The following is a 17,607-nucleotide window of genomic DNA, read 5'->3' as shown; positions in this document are numbered from 1 at the left end:
GGGGATCAACTCATACATCACATGTGGGCCCCCACGTGTGTAGATAGTGCACACAACAGGTGGGGTCCACCAGGGCGGACAAAGTAGGTAAAACACTTTCATAATGGTGGATCCCACCGTCCTTGCTGGACGGTGTGGATGACACACATGCAAGGGTCCATGGACGGATGGCCTGGTTGAAACACATGCATCATGTGTGGCTGTCATGGATGGACGGTGTGTATACAGCACATACATCTGGGTAGGGCCCACCGTCTGCTGCGGTGACCTGTATAAAACACGTACGTCATGTGTGGGCCCCACGGCGTGAGTATGAAACACATACATCATGCGGCTCCACCGTCCATTGCTGGATGGTGGACAGCATGGATGAAATGCATACATTAGGTGGGGTCCACATCAGTGTGGCCCACCAGAGCTTTGGATCAGATGATATTTGTGTTTTCCTTCAAAATGGGGTCTACCCAAACGGGCAGCGAGGTGCTTACACCATGGGCCTGGTTTGGTCCACTTGGTTGGACGGCGTGGATCATACATTAAGGTGGGATTTCCACCATCCAGATGATGGACGGCATGGATAATATCATGCATCAAGGTAGGCCACTAGATGGGAAAGAGAGAGAGATAGAGAGAGAGAGAGAGAAAGAAACAACAGAGATAGGAGGAGCTCCGCCACTATAAGCTCCTCCATGTATATGCATACATCAAGATGGGCCCCAAAAATCGTGTGGACCCTAATTGAAAATCAAGATCTAGCACCATAAACACCCACCGTTTCCGCTTCTTCTAGGCTCCTTGGACTTCTTAGCTCCTAGGCTTTCCTTTTAATGGTGGAAGATGAAGATTGAAGGGTGGAGATGGGAGATTAGGGGATAGGAAGTGGGCCACACCTAGCTTCTCCTCCCTTGGAATGCTTAAACGTCCACCCTTGTTGCTTGGAAAGAATGGTGAAGAGAATGAGAGAGAGAGGAGATGTAAGGAGAGAGGGATGGGTGATGGATGAAGTGATAAGTGATGGGTGATGGGTGGTGGGTGGTATGGCTTGTGTAAGAGAGTGACATCAGAGGTATGGGTTGTGTTGACTTTTGGGTGAGAGAGGGATGGGTGTTGTACTTAATTGATTGATGGGATTGATTTGATAGATTGGAGATATTCACTTCTCAGGATTGCAATGCGCGACGTTTTCTTGAAATAAACATGGGCCCACAACTCTTGGCCTGGGTATCGCATAGGTGAGCAAGACATGGCGTTAGAACTGCAGTGACGGTACGGTCGCAAGGGTACAAGTCTCAGGTAGAGTTGACTCAGATATATAGGATGCGACTCACGCATAAATGCCGATTACAGGTCGCAGGTTGCTGGAATTCGACAGCGAGGATCGCGGAAGTCTAAGGAATGATACAGACTAGGATACGGGTCTTACAGAATGCTTGCACGCAACTTATGTGGATGAAATGTATGTTAACAGACTATGGTATTGATCAAGTGTTCACAACCCCAAGTGTAGGGTTACAATGTAGTAATAACTCGTGAGAACGAGATCAAATCCATAATGACTATACTTGTACGTATTCTAAAAAGAACTAGAACTAGGACTAGAAGAAGATATAAATCTAAAATTTGAATTGAAGGGAGTAATTGTGAATAATGTTTAAACTATCAATTGAAAGGTGGGAACTACGGTGCTAAGGATCCACTTGTAGTTATCGGGATGCTACCTTATTTAATTCAAGAGATACAATTGGAATCAGAGTCCTATCTTATCCAGTTGAAAGGGGAGATAATAAAATCTCTGAACTTTTCATTAAACTAGTCCTCAATAGAGGAGAATTATGATGGTTTGGAAGGGATTCTATCACCCTACCATGCCCATGAGATAATGGTGAACAATAGAATTTACCAATCCCACAATCTCAAATAGGAAAAGAAGATATTCAAAGCTATCACAGCATCTATTGTAATTTGAGTCATAATAAATCATAGAAAACTAAAAATATTCCTTAAAATCAAACTAAAAATCAATACACTTTATCATTTTATATATTTTGGAACAAACATTATATATTCAGCCTGGTGACATGATCATACTCTGGGGGTTCATAACCACTTATATACTTTATACATCTATCACAGTCTTCCGCTTACTTAAATTAATCATCTCTGGAGTATGGTATGCTGATTTGGTATAATCTCACTCATGTTTAAAGCACTAATATGGACAACATTTAATCATCATTATCTATGTTGCATAAGTGATGTGTTAGAACTCGGGAGTTGAGCTTCTGCACGACCCTCGATTTTCGAGGCTTTACAAGTTGGTATCAGAGCATGATTTGGATTAAACTGGACCTGGGTTATGGTAACACAATGCACACTGACATACTTTAACTTAGGAAGGGGTGTTAAAATGTAGAAACGAATGTAGGATTTCAAGTTTCACAGACAGGCGAAACTAACCGTTGAGACGGGACCCATATACATCGGTGATCATGTGAAATGATCCCAATTCCTCTCTAGACCGTCAATTGACGGGTTTAGATGAGACTTTAGCATATTCCACACTCAAATGACTGAAACGCGTGAATAAGTGCGAGATGGACTCCGAAAACATCTCAAACGGACTTGGGCGCCCAAACGGCACAAATCGGGGGGAACCAAAGTGGTCCTCGTGCATTTCCAGCACCCTGGGAGGGGGATGCCATCACCCAACGGTGGAGCGGACCGCAATGGCATCGCGCTTACCACCAGGCCTCGCGGTCTAGGTCCAGCGGGCCGCGGCGGGCCGACCTTGTGCACTCATGTGCGGCCCACGAAACACGTGTGGGACCACTCTATATGCCCCTTTTTGCCTCATTCTTCCATTTCTAAGCTTCCAAACCCCTCCAAGCTCTTAAAAATCTAATTTTTTTCTCTCTCTAACCCCCCTCCATTCTCATATCTTCTTCTTCTTCTTCAGTACATACCCACCCTCCATCATACTCCTCGAACCTATCTCATATAACTCCCCATTTTTCCTATTTTCTACCCATTTGATCACAAAGCCTACACCTTTGTGTCTAACAACACACAAGCCTCACAATCCACCCTATTCCCAAGCTTTTTCAACTTCCAGGGCTCTTTTGAGCTAGTAGCTATGATCTTCTCTCTCTCCACACTTCTTTCCCTCATGGGAAAGAAGAGGACTTCCATAGATGAAGCTGGGCCTAGCCACGTAACCCGTCCAAGGAAGAAATTGGGCGCTGAAGTAAGTACAAGCGCAGCACAAGAGCAGAGGACGAAGCGGGATCTCGATCCCCAAATTTCGCTCGAAAGGGCCCTACCGCCAGGCATCGTACATGGTAGGTTTCAAGTCCGCAAAGTTATCTTTGAGGCACACATGGATGAAAGACTATTTGGGCTTTACCCAGTGATGGACCTCCTATTAGACACTGGATGGGGTCCCATATTTGAGGATAAGTCATGTGGGTGTGTGAGTACTGTTCGAGCCTTCTACGCCCACATATGAGACCCATTGCTGGAGCCTCTACAGTTCACTATTCCCGTGGGAAGGTGGAAAGCCACAGTTGATGTTGGTGTAATAGCTCAGATTATGGGAATGGAGCATGGTGAGGTGCATGCTAGTGAGAAGAATCTCAAGAGTATTTGAGAAAGAGATCGCCGCACGCGATTTCTTTATGGCCAACTGAACCACTGAAATTGAGGCAACTGTTTCCCAGCAACCAAGATGACTCATGACTTTCGCCTACTTCACCACATATTCACACACAATGTGTATCCTAGGTGGAATAATCGCTCTGAATGCACACGTTTGATGGTGGACTTCCTATACAGAGCTGGGCAGGGAGACAAGCTGTGTCTGCCTACATTTGTCCTGCTACAAATAGTACAGACCGCATGCTCTATTAGGGGAGATATTTCACTCCCATTTAGCTGACTCATATGCAAGCTTACTCGAGAGTTCGGCTACTGATTTGACTCGGAGCTTATGCTGATCCACTAAATTAATGACACTACGCTTAACAACATGGGAATTGGACCTCAACAACGTCAAGCCCGACTCGATGAGAGTGGGGATGAAACGGGAAGTGAAGAGGAAGAAAGTGATGAAGAAGAGGATGAAAATGTAATAGAGGAAGGAAGTGAGGAAGAGGGAGAGCAGGAAGAGGAAGAAGAGGAGGCCCAAGACTCTGATGGGGGCTCTCCTCCTGCTACACATGAGCGCCACTATGATCGGGCTGCTTTAGAAGCTTGCTTGGCTCAGATTGAGGAGGGCCAAGTTGCCCATGCGACAGGAGGTCAGAGCGACCCAGGCCGAACTTAAAGAGAATAGGGCCTACATGAAATAGAAATTTAAGAAGGCGTCACACACCTTGAAGGTTATCCTATGCTGCTTACAGGACGAGGGTGCTCCTCCATCACCAGAGTCGGATGACTAGTCATATGTAGTAGTTGTCTTTGGGTTTTCTTTATTTTCTTGTTTTCTATGTTATAGCCTTGATTGGCTTAATAGTATGGTAGAGTTTTTGGTATGTTTTAGTGTTTAAAGCTTTGTTTAAATTAGCTCACATGCGTCTTCTGTCATGATCCATGTAAGACTACATCCATGTATTGTGACAATTTTGGTTGAATGAAATGCATGAAGCTTCTTTTGCCATGAAATGTGTAGAGTGCTTGAGAAATTGAGTGTTGTTATGCTAAATCTCATGCATGTTGCACCTTATGTTGTATATAGGGAATGCCCCCTAAGAACACTAAGAGCACTGCACGTCTCACACTCGGCGAATCAATTGACGGGGCACCTCCCCCAAGCGATAGCCATACAGACCCCCTAGCTTGGGCCTGAATAGTGAGACTATGCCAGATTCTCAGCCAGCCACTGGCCCCACAAATGGGCCGATACCTTTTGCACCACCGATTCCGGAACAGAATCGCGCATCCTCGTTGACTCCTCACATGCGCCAAGCGGCTCCTCCTCCTGATAGGTTGGAGTAGATGATGCTCCTTATACAGCAGCAGCAGTAGATTTGGACCACCATTGTGGGGCCCCTTGCCCAGAATATGAATGTGGTTCCACCTACCCCACCTGTGCACCCTGCTGGAAACCTGAATGCCAGCGGCTTATTTGAGCGATTCCAGCACTTCCAACCTCCCACTTTTGCTGGTACTCACAAACCCGAGGAGGCCGAATATTGGCTTGACCGCATCTCTAATATGCTGAAGCAGCTGCACTGCACTGAGGTAGAGCAGGTTGAGTTGGTCACATATATGTTTGAGAAGGAAGCCAGTCTCTGGTGGGACAGCATCCTTCGGACCATTCCTGAGGGATATGTGTGGACATAGGATGCTTTTGAGACCCGCTTCCACAAAAAGTATTTTCCCCTCACCTACCGTAACAAGGAGGGTGAATTCCTTCACCTCCATCAAGGAGGAATGACTTTGGCTGAGAATGAGAATAGGTTCATGAAGCTGGCCAGATATGCTCCCTTAATATTAGCAGATGAGTTGATGCGAATGCGGTGATTTTCTGAGGGTCTACGACTTGAGATACATACAAAGATGTGTTGCACTAGAATTCCCAACTATGCTGAGCTAGTGAACATGTCTTTGCGAGCTAGGCAGGATGGGGACAGACTATCCCATACACATGTGCCCATGGGTCCGAGGCCTCGACCAGATTTGCCGAGCAGACCGTTCCTCGGCAAGACACCACATCTATATTCGCCTCCTAGGCTCATGGCTCCACCGACACAACCCAGGCGATCAGATGTGTGGTGCACCTACTGCAAGAGGTTAGGCCATACTGACACTTACTACTTTACCAGGATGAGGGACAACGGCTTTGCGCCACCTCAGAAAATCAATCGGCAGTTACCTCAGGTCATCTCAACCCCTCCTCTACAATCGGCACCACTTGCACAGTCATCTTATCGGCCAGCTGCACCTCGATTTAGGCCGCCTCAACGACCTATGGCACCGCAACCAAACCGTTCTTAAAAGGCACGAGTGCACTCACTTGTAGTTGAGGTTTCCGAGACAGCACCATTGGCTTTCGAAGTCATGGCACATATTCAAGGTACACCAGTCATCTTATTGGTGGACACCAGGTCCACTAGTTCGATAATATCATGTGCAGCAGTCAAGAGACTAGTATTGGAAACTTGTCCTATGGTTGGGATGAGATTCCTTACCGTCACAGGGACTTTCTCGGACACTACCAAGATTTGTAAGGGTTGCTCGATAGATTTAGGGAGCAGAACAGTACTTGTTGCCCCGCTATGTCATTACGATGTCATCCTCGGTATGGATTGGCTCACGGAGATGAAGGCAGAGATTGATTGCGATACTAAAGTGGTGACAGCCCATGGATCTGAGGGCACGACCTTTACTTTCCCCATTTAGGTTAATTAGTACTACCGTATTAGTTGTTATGTTACCTTACTAGAAAATGTTGATAGTCTGACACTTGGGAACACACCTATAGTCCGAGATTTCATGGACGTGTTCAGGACGATACTTGGACTACCTTCGCGATGCGAGATCGACTTTACTATCGACCTTGTGCCTGGTTCGATACCCATTTCGCTACCGATGTATTGCATGCCCCCATGTGAAATGGAGGAATTGAGGAGACAAATCGACGGTCTGTTGGAATCAGGTTTCATACGACCAAGTGTATCTCCTTGGGAAGCACCCGTGTTATTCGCGAAGAAGAATGATAGATCACTACACTTGTGTATTGATTGTCACAGGTTGAACCAAGTGACAGTGAAGAACAAGTATCCTCTACCCCAAGATTGATGACCTATTCGACCATTTAAAAGGGGCACAATATTTTTCAAAGATCGACTTACAGTCAGGGTATCACCAATTGCGCGTCAGGGATGAAGATGTGTAGAAGACGGCATTCAGAAACAGCTTTGGGCACCACGAGTACCTTATGATGTCATTTGGACTCATAAACTCACCCGTCGTGTTCATGGACCTTACAAACAGGGTGTTTCATCCGTATTTGTACCGATTCGTCATCGTATTTATAGATGACATCCTGATATACTCTTAAAGTCGGAAGGATCACGAGGAGCACCTGCGAGCAGTCTTTGATACTCTCAGGAAGAACCAGTTGTTTTCTCAGTATAAGAAATGTGACTTCTGGAAAGAAGAAGTCAAGTTCCTGGGACATGCAGTGTCCAAGGAAGGAATAGCTGTGGACCTTATTAAGGTGATAGTAGTTCAGGACTGGGAGAAACCTGGTTCGGTTACTGAAGTGAGGAGCTTCCTGAGACTTGTTGGATACTACCGTCGGTTTATTAGGGATTTTTCCAAGATAGCCAGACCGTTGTCTCAGCTCACTTGGAAGGATCTCAAGTTTGCCTGGAGTGACAAGGCAGAAGCAGCCTTTCAAGAACTGAAGGACAGGTTAACATCCGCACCCGTGCTAGTATTATCAGAGCAGGGGGTTAGATATACCATTTACACCGATGCCTCTCATGTTGGTTTGGGATGTGTTCTTATGCAGAAGAATAGAGTGATTGCTTATGCCTCGTGACAGTTGTGGAAATACGAGGAGAACTACCCTACGTACGACCTAGAGTTAGCAGCCGTCATTTTTACATTAAAGCTCTGGAGACATTACCTCTATGGAGAGGAGTTCGAGCTCTTTCGAGCTCTTTTGTGACCACAAGAGCCTCAGATACATATTGACATAGAGAGACTTGAATATGGGGCAGTGACGATGGATGGAAACCTTGAAAGACTTCAAGTTTGAGGTTTCCTACCATCCTGGCAAGGCCAACCTTGTAGTAGATGGGTTGAGCCACAAGAAGACATAGCATTTGCAGCTCTGCTGATGATACATGAATGGAATATGGTAGAATTTATGCGAGATTTTGAGCAGAGGCTTACAGTAGAGGAGCCGTTTGAGAGCATCGCACATATTCATGTGCAGCCACTTATCGACGACCGAATCATTATGGCTCAAAGGGAAGACAAAGGGTTGGTAGAGTTGAGGAAGCGAGCCAGTGACGATGAAGACTCTGAATGGAGAGTTGGTTCGGATGAGGGTTTACTTTATCGTAGCCGCCTATGCGTCCCGAATCTTCATAACTTGAGGAAGGAAGTTCTCGAAGCTGCTCACAATTTGAAGATGGCGATGCATCCTGCTAGTACAAAGATGTATCGAGATATGAAGTGCTCGGACTAGTGGGACAACATGAAGGCTCACATAACAGACTATGTATCTTGTTGTCTCACATGCCAGCAGATCAAGGCTGAACATCGCCGACCTCTTGGATTACTTCAGCCCATGCCCATAGCTGAATGGAAATGGGATTTCATCTCTATGGATTTCACTTCAGGGTTACCAAAGACGAGGAAGGGACATGACTCCATTTGGGTGATTGTAGACCGGTTGACGAAATTGGCTCATTTCCTCTCGATTAAAGTTTCAAACTCTATAGATGATTTAGCCAGCGCTCTTAGTTCAGTTCGGTAGAACGTGGGTCTCCAAAACCCGATGTCGTAGGTTCAAATCCTATAGAGCGTGATTCTGTTCTTGTAATGTCGAATCACAATAAAACAACTTCACTAACTTGAACTGCAACCTGAATTTGACCCCCTGCAGATTAAGGAGGAGGTCAATCAAAAAAAAAAGATGTTACTTAATCAAAGGTCCAACTGATCACCGCGTCTGTATTGTAAATATGCAGTTACGAATAATCCAGCCAAAGTAATAGGAATTAGACCTAAGACGATTCCAAATAGAAAAACTTCAATCATTTCAATTTCTTTGAAAGAGGAGAAAAAGAGAGGTAATATCTATCCCTAAATATTAATCCCAATCTCTCATGAATCTCAATGACCAAGAATTGGCAATTGGCGCGGAAGGAACTATAGAATACCTGGAATCTCGCAGAAATATTCATTTTTATGAATGAATTGTTCATTCAATTAATTTCAAATAAGTCGTATCTTGCTCAGACCAATCAATAGAGCTGGGGTTATAGTTGAAGCAGCCAGTAGAAAACCGAAATAACTAGTTATAGTAGGCATGAAGGAACTAAATGAGATACGTTCTTTTTTTTTATACATATATTTATAAAGCACTTACCTAAGTTTCCATTTTTGCGAGATACAAGGATAAGAAAAAATACCAATTGAAAGTTCTTGATTCATCAGTCATTATAGACGGCACAAACAAAGATAGAGTAACAGAAGTATAAAAAAAATAGATTCATCATCTGTGACATCTACTGATCCCGTGATTTCGAATCAACAGATTCAGTGAGCAACCCGTGAGTAAAGTAATAGTAATAAGAACTGTGTTGCGTAACTTCATTCAAAAATGAAATGATTTTGGATTTGAAAATCATTTCCATTTTGATCATTTCTTTTTTAATTGGATCTAATCCATTTTGGAACAAACGACCTGATAACACCTTTTACTTTACTTTAACTGGATTCAGTAGTAAGTTAGTTAATTGCACATAATATCTCGAATGAGAAGAAAAAAAGTATCCCATGATCTCTCAAAGAAATAAAACCTTTATTTCGAGTCTAACTCGATTTTAGAACTAGCAATTTCCGTTCTCCCTTTAGGTTCTACATTCTGTCTTTCCATATCATAGAGTTCAGTCCCATCCTTGTAGCTAGGTCAAGAAGGAACCTTTGGATCTAATGCAGCAATGGTTACATAACGAATATTGATTGTTACAACTATTGCTTGTTCTGTTTCTTTCATCGAATACTATCTACTACTGTACGACCAACCAATTACTTGAAATGAAAGGATTCGAACAAAAAAAGAAACTTTCTACAACCATGAAAATGGGGTTTCTAGGTTTTGCATCTAATTGAATTGTGGGAATATGATAATCCCTTTCATGAATTATTAGAACCCATCGACTCACACTTTACCAAGATCTTCAGTTTCTATTCCGAAGCCAGTAATGGGAAACCTTATACTACAGGAATTTGAGGAATTTTCTATTGAATGACACATGGTTCTTCATAGACAAGGAAGAAGAAAGGAATTATGTACCATTTCTTTTCGATACTGATTGAAACTGCGTTGCTGTGTCAGAGGAAGGATAGCTATACTGATTCGGTATACTCTAAATACACCTTCGGTACAATATTGACGATCTCACAAAGATGAAATATCAGTAGTTTTCCATTTACTGATCCCATCTTTCACGGAATCGATCCCCTTTTTGACTGTACAAGAATATGTGGAGCTCAGCATGTCTGGAAGCACGGGAGAACGTTCTTTTGCTGATATTATTACCAGTATTCGATACTGGGTCATTCATAGTATTACTATACCTTCCCTATTCATTGCAGGTTGGTTATTCGTTAGCACGGGTTTAGCTTACGATGTGTTTGGAAGCCCTCGGCCAAACGAGTATTTCACAGAGAGCCGGCAAGGGATTCCATTAATAACTGGCCGTTTTGATCCTTTGGCACAACTTGATGAATTTAGTAGATCCTTTTAGGAGGCCTCAATGACCATAGATCGAACCTATCCAATTTTTACAGTGCGATGGTTGGCTGTTCACGGACTAGCTGTACCTACCGTTTCTTTTTTGGGGTCAATATCAGCAATGCAGTTCATCCAACGATAAACTTAATCCGAATTATAGAGCTACGACACAATCAAACCCGAACGAACAAAATGTTGAATTGAATCGTACCAGTCTCTACTGGGGGTTATTACTCATTTTTGTACTTGCTGTTTTATTTTCCAATTATTTCTTTAATTGAGAGAAAGAAAGAGAATAGTAGGAATTCTCTTATCCCATTCGGAAGGATATCATCCTCATAATTATCCATGACTGTTTATGTCTCTAGCACGACCACTTGATGAAATGTGGAGGGAAGTGGGGTAAATGGCCGATACTACTGGAAGGATTCCTCTTTGGCTGATAGGTACTGTAACTGGTATTCCTGTGATCGGTTCAATGGGTATTTTCTTTTACGGTTCATATTCCGGATTGGGATCATCCCTATAGTAATCGGATGAACCGGATTGTCGACATGAAAAAGTAAGAACTCAACAGGACCTTACCCCTCGAATCAGACAAAGAGGGGTAAGGTCCTGTTGAGTTCTTACTCTTCGGGCGAAACTTTGTTTGACCCATTCCATAACATAAAAAAATTTGGAAATTCATCCAGTCAACACAATAATCATATTATATTCGTAGAAATAACAAAACGGATCCTTTGCTCCGATGTTTCAAACCACTCCATTCCTTTGTTTCTGATGATGTTTTTGAAGAATTGAATCCATTGATTGATTCATAGTATCTGTTCCTCCATAGTATGGAGGGACTCCCCCGAAGCAAGAAGAAAGAAGGAATCAATTGATTTTCTGGATGACACAATATGGATTTCTATAGATGAGACATCCTGCAAATCATTTCGATACTAATCTTACTCTAGAAAAAGAAAAAAGAAAATTTCAAGCAAAAAAAAGACTCTTAATGCTCCGGGCGAAAAGATGAAATCTTGGATTTTTGCGCATATCCCAATCCTTATTGATTATCTCATCACAGTTAAAATTTTCTTTTTTTTACTTTTTTTTATAAGTTCATTGAAGAAGTTTTATTTGCTCAGTAAGTTACTCCCAGCCCTTTTTTTGTTTGTCCACTACTTCTTATGAATCGAAACAAACGAGTTCCGATAGAACTGGAAAATCAAATAAATAGTAATCTTTGACGAACAGGATCAATAATCATTATTATTTCCACACAAGAAAAGGAATTTTCCACCCTTTTCTTGTGTGGAAGATTAGGAAGACGAGTAATCCCTCCTAGAATCATTTGTTCCTTTCATTTATCCGCGTGTATTCTCTTCCTACTTATGCCTATTATCTATTAGAATTCGATTCTATTAGGTACAAAAAAACTATTGATGCATTACATGGCATTTACAATCTGCCAATGGGAGGCCTAGCATAGTCACAACACTCCCATTTTGATTGAAAAAAAGAAGGGGGTATCAAGTAGTCTTCTTCGCAATATACATACTATTGCTAGGAATGGGATACAAGCAATTTCCGGCATCTCGCAGAAAAACAGTATAAACAAAGCAAGCAAAACATTTTCCATGATTTTTTTGAATCATACATAATTGCATCGATCACAACAATTCGGCTCTTTTTACCAGCTTGATGAATCCGTGGATCTAGAAATTCATTTCGGACAATTGAACCTTCTCAAACTGTTTCTTTTTTAGAACCAAAAAGATTTGTGCCAGAATAACAGATGCCAAGAAGAACAACAAACCTTGGACACGTAATGGATCTTGAAGTACTATTTCTGCATCTCCCTGACCAAATCCACCCACATTGGGATTACTCGTTAATGGTTGATCAAGCTTGATAGATTCACCCTCTGAAACAAGAAGTTCTGGTCCTGGAGGTATAATATCAACCACTTGGTGTCCATCCGATGCGTCAGCTATGGTTATTTCATACCCCCCTTTTTCTTTACGTACTATTCTGCTTACTATACCTGCTGCTGTAGCATTATAGACTGTATTGTTACTCTTGTTCCCATCGGGATAAATCTGACCTCTTCCCCTGTTCCCACCTACATATATGGGATACTTTAAGAAGTGAACGTCTTTCTTAGTAGCAGGGTCCGGGGAAAGAATGGGAAAGACGATTTCACTATATTTCTGACCAGGAACAGGACCTACCACAAGAATATTTCTTTTAGTGGGGCGATAACTCTGAAAAGACAGATTGCCTATCTTTTCTTTCATCTCGGGAGAAATACGATCGGGGGGAGCTAATTCGAATCCCTCGGGTAAAATAAGAACAGCCCCCACATTCAAAGCCCCCTTTTTCCCATTAGCAAGAACTTGTTTCAGTTGCATATCATAAGGGATTCTAACAACTGCTTCAAATACAGTATCAGGAAGCACAGCTTGTGGAACCTCAATATCCACGGGCTTATTAGCTAAATGGCAATTGGCGCATACAATACGCCCAGTTGCTTCTCGTGGATTTTCATAACCCTGCTGCGCAAAAATGGGATATGCATTTGAAATAGATGTCCGAGTTATGACATATATCATGATCGATACGGAAATGAATCGAGTCATCTGTTCCTTTACCCAAGAAAAGGTATTTCTATTTTGCATGGTCCAATTATTGATCCCGGAAATTTCTACAATAAATTAGGTAGGTAGCTAGTATAGTTCCCTATCCACGATTCTGCCATTGTACTGGAGGGGGAATCCCTTAGACGGGTAGAAGTATAAAGAGTGAGTCAGATTAAAAATGGTTTGTTTATGTACGAAGTAACATTCGGATTTGATTGATATCGGCAGATCAAATGAGTTCTTCATTCATTCATTGAATGATAAACCACTACAAGTGAAGGAGATACACGATTTAAATAATGGAAGATCCAATATTTCAAAATTGTATCTAGAATGACTGGAAAAGTGGAAACAAGACCAGATATAATTTGATTGTTATGAGCAAATCCAAAATCTTTGTAGACCGAACCAATCATTAGTTCCCAACCATGGGGCGAGTGGAATCCGATACATAAATCAGTTAATAAAAGAATAGAAAAAGCTTTTATTGTGTCGCTTAAGTTATAGAGGAATTCCTGAACCCAAGAATTAAGAATGACAAGTTCTTCATTACCCAGAATAGAATAACCACTTAGAATAGCAAAACAGATTATATTTGTCGAGAAATGCAAAATTATATGGATATGATCTTCATTGTGCATTTTGACCAATTGTATTGTTTCTTTGTGGATTCCTATACGAAGCTTTTGTATCTGTGTCTCCGGGTACTCCTTTATCATTTCGTCCAACAGGAATAGTTGTTCTAATTCTATGAATCTTTCTAGAACGTTCTTCTCTTGAATATCATTCAAAAAAGTTTCGGATTGCCTTGTATTCCACCAATTAGTAACTAAAGGTTCCAGACTTTTATTAAATGAGAGAGAGATCCACCAGGGCAAAAAGACTATAGATGCAAGATATGGGAGGGGAGTCAATGCTTTCTTTTTTGGCACTTTTAATCTGTTCTGTAAATTGTTAATGAAACTGCCTCATTCGCCGACTCTATCTGATCCGATATTTCTATGAAGCATGAGTTCTATAACAAGGTATGGAACCTATGGATCGGATCTATTCCTTCTTTTTTTTTTTGAATTGTTTAGTCCTTGGATCTAGAAAGAATATAGAAATAGAATAAAGGTCCGTTTCGAATGAAGAAATAATCAAGTTCCCAGATATCTCAATTGTTTAAATTCGAACCAATTGTATCTTCATTTGTTCCTTTCGATGAATGCCCGAAAATCCACTTGAAGTAATGAATATTATTCGGATTTCGAGACGAAAGAACTCCCCCTGGATCTATACATCAAGGAGATAGTGCATCTGCATGGAGTGCCTATGGAGATTGTGTCAGATTGAGACACATGATTCACATCTATCTTTTAGACTCACATCCAGGAAGTAATGGGTGTGAAACTGAAGTTCAGTACCGCGTTCCACCCACAAACGGATGAGCAAACGGAACGGGTGAATCAGGTGTTGGAGGATATGTTACAAGCATATGTGCTCAATTTCTAAGACAGTTGGGATGATTATCTTCCCTATGCTGAGTTCACTTATAACAATAGCTTTCAAGCGAGCATTGGCATGGCCCCCTATGAAGCATTGTATGGGCGCCCATGTAAAGTGCCGCATTGCTGGGCAGATGTTGGTGAGAAGAGTTTGATTGACCCAGAGTTAGTGTAGGCGACCTCAAAGAAGGTTGATATTATCAGGCATCGACTTCTTGCAGCACAGAGCAAACAGAAGAGCTACGCCGATACGAGACGGTGACCACTAGAGTTTGAGGTTGGGGACCATGTGTTTCTTAAGGTTTCCACCATGAAAGGAGTCCTTCGATTTGGCAAAAAGGGAAAACTAATGCCACGATTTATTGGTCCGTTCCAGATTCTAGACTGAGTGGGTGTGGTAGTGTACCGCTTTGCTCTGCCTACACCACTCGTAGGCGTGCACAATGTATTTCACGTATCGATGCTGAAGAAATACGTTCCTGATCCGTCCCACATTATCAAATGGGAGCAAGTACAGTTGAGTGAAGATGCTACTTATGTACTGCAACCGACGCGTATCCTAGATAGGAAGGAACAGGTGCTGCACAGTAAAGTTATTCCACTTGTGAAGGTACTGTGGACACATCACACGGAGGAAGAGGCTACCTCAGAAACAGAAGCCAAGGTCCGTAAGAACTACCGTCAGCTTCTTAAGGAGTACGAAAAGGTACTAATTTTGAGGATAAAATTTTTCTTTAAGGGGAGTAGTGTAATGTCTCGAAAAAATTCGTACAAAGACCCGAGTATCACCTCAGGCAGAAATTACTAAGGGTCGAATTCTGTAGAAATTAAACAAAAATTAATTAAGTACTAAACTAAATAAAATAGAGAATTAGCTCGAACCACTTTCTATACGAACTGTAAGACCCAAAACCATTAGAATCGCTAACCCAACATTACCTAAAAACCTAGGATCAATTTCAAAACCTAGTTGCTCTCGGGAGCACATTGAAACTCCGTATCAAACCTGGACCGGGCATCGAAAGTCCGATTACCGCGAAACTATACGGTTATGACCGCCTTACTGGGCTTAACAACCATTGCGGGAATCAAGTCCAAATAGTATCCAGAAACGTACAACTTGAGCTTGTAGCAAAGTGTGTGAGAAACGCGAATATCTTTAAAAAATAAACTCAAACTTAAGTGAATTGAGTTGTTCGCTTGCAAGCTAAATTTAAGGTTTCAGACCGTCAAATTCTGACCCAACTACACTCTTGGATCAGGAAAATTTTCCTGCACCCATTGTATACTTATGGCCCTGATCGAGTGACGATGACCGTTGAATTGAAACGGGTCCTCCACGATCGATCCACTAATCCAATCAGACCAAAATCTTAACCTAGCATGGAGTCATTGTAAGGGAACTTCCCCCATACGGTATACAGGTAATGGACCTCCAGATGAGCTTCGTTGGCCCGAAACAGTAGACTTTCAGCTATAACTTAAGTATACCATGGCCCTGGGGCCATTGACATCACTTCTGGGCCTATTTAATGCCCTAAACCCACCCCTCTCTCATTCTATACGAATTTCCTAAAACCCTATGAGAGAGAAAAGAGAAAAGAGGAGAGAAGAGTGAGGAGAAGTGTGAGAGATCTATGGTTTATTGCTGGGATTCACTCCCACCACTCCACGTGCCGAATCATCTCTCCCATGTCGTTACACCGTCAAATCTAAATCCATTTTTAGGTAAGAAATCCTAACCCTAATCTATTTTAGGAATCTAAACAAAGAAATCGGTGGAATAGCTAACCTATTTCATGATTTAGGTAGTCGTTGTGCTGTAGACGAAGACGTAATGTACAAACCAGGTTCGTAACAAGTAAACCGATGAAAGGTGTGGACTATAAACATTTAGGTTATGGTTTTCAAGGCTTTCAATGTCAGTTATGATTTATGTCTGACTTGATTGCTGCCATATGATCTTAGTTACGACGTTTTCGATATATCAAGTATGTGTAAACCAGGTTGTATACTAAAATGCATTCCATGTGTTTGTTAAAATGTTTGAATGAATATGGAATTATGATTTGTGCTTGCCATGATTATGGATTTAGAATACATGATTGTTGTATGTGTGACAACTCCTTTGTGAAAGGATTTGTTATAATATATGTTATAACTAAATTATTACATGTATGTTGATATGTGTAGTCTAAGTGTTTGATAAAATATTTGAATGAGAAGTTACTTGTTGAAATGTATTTAATAAGGGCATTGAGATAGGATTCTCAATTACCATATCTATAGTTACAGTTTTGCTTCATAAAACCTATCTTGCTACTACGTGATTTATGGATGGAATGTCTATGTATGATAACATGTGCAATGTGACTGTTAAAATGCCTAAATGAGTATTGTATTTGAATTTATTGTTAAATGTTGTTTTAACTATCACATGTGATTACCTATGATAATTGAGTGTGATTGGGACTACTACGTAGTCCAAGCAATCGGTAACGGTTTCCGATCGAGTGGTCGAACTAACCTCACCACAATAGATACGTTCGATGAATCCAAGTCGCACGGTGATTATCAACAGTGGTTAGGCCACGAGGAGTGCGTATGCGCTCCATGTCGATTAACTTAACGTGCACTCGTACCAATCGAACTTGTCAAATAATTCAATTGGCCTATTATGTGTTCACCATGTACTGACGCTACTGTTTGAATCTAAGGTACCACTTACCAATGTAAAATCCGTTTCAACCTTGGTACCATGATCCGCTAAGACTCATGAGCCGGGCATGGTAGTATGGGACACCATGGTCGAGTTGTCGGCCTACGCTGGGGTGACGAGCCTCCCCGTAGTGTCCAATGAGTAACCCAAACTTGTGAGCCGAATATGATGGTACGAGACACTGTATTCGAGCTGTCGGCCTGCGCTAAGGTGACGAGCCTTCCCGTAGTGACCTCGAGTATAAACTAGGCCTACACTGAGGTGTTGAGCCTCCCGTAGTGACCTGAACTTGCCTAT

At 42.0% G+C, this 17,607-nt stretch overlaps 1 protein-coding gene and 1 non-coding gene across 2 annotated transcripts; one reads left to right on the top strand and one right to left on the bottom strand.

Moving 5' to 3' along the window:
* Positions 1–8,468: 8,468 nt before the first annotated feature.
* On the top strand, positions 8,469–8,542 carry TRNAW-CCA (transfer RNA tryptophan (anticodon CCA)). Its single transcript has one exon. It is a non-coding gene; the product is annotated as a tRNA-Trp (tRNA).
* A 2,030-nt stretch (positions 8,543–10,572) lies between these two features.
* On the bottom strand, positions 10,573–14,294 carry LOC131237269 (cytochrome f). Its single transcript, XM_058234960.1, has one exon. It carries the CDS (start codon positions 13,141–13,143, stop codon positions 12,181–12,183), a length of 963 nt encoding a protein of 320 aa, XP_058090943.1. The 5' UTR covers positions 13,144–14,294; the 3' UTR covers positions 10,573–12,180.
* Positions 14,295–17,607: the final 3,313 nt, after the last annotated feature.

The sequence above is a fragment of the Magnolia sinica genome, chromosome 2, assembly GCF_029962835.1.
Source record: "Magnolia sinica isolate HGM2019 chromosome 2, MsV1, whole genome shotgun sequence".
Lineage (NCBI taxonomy): Eukaryota > Viridiplantae > Streptophyta > Magnoliopsida > Magnoliales > Magnoliaceae > Magnolia > Magnolia sinica.
This window is presented reverse-complemented; position numbering and strand designations above follow the sequence as displayed.

What these genes read in the sequence shown, in the direction of transcription:
- LOC131237269 (XM_058234960.1), bottom strand. Translation starts at nt 13,143, where the DNA reads ATGCAAAATAGAAATACCTTTTCTTGGGTAAAGGAACAGATGACTCGA.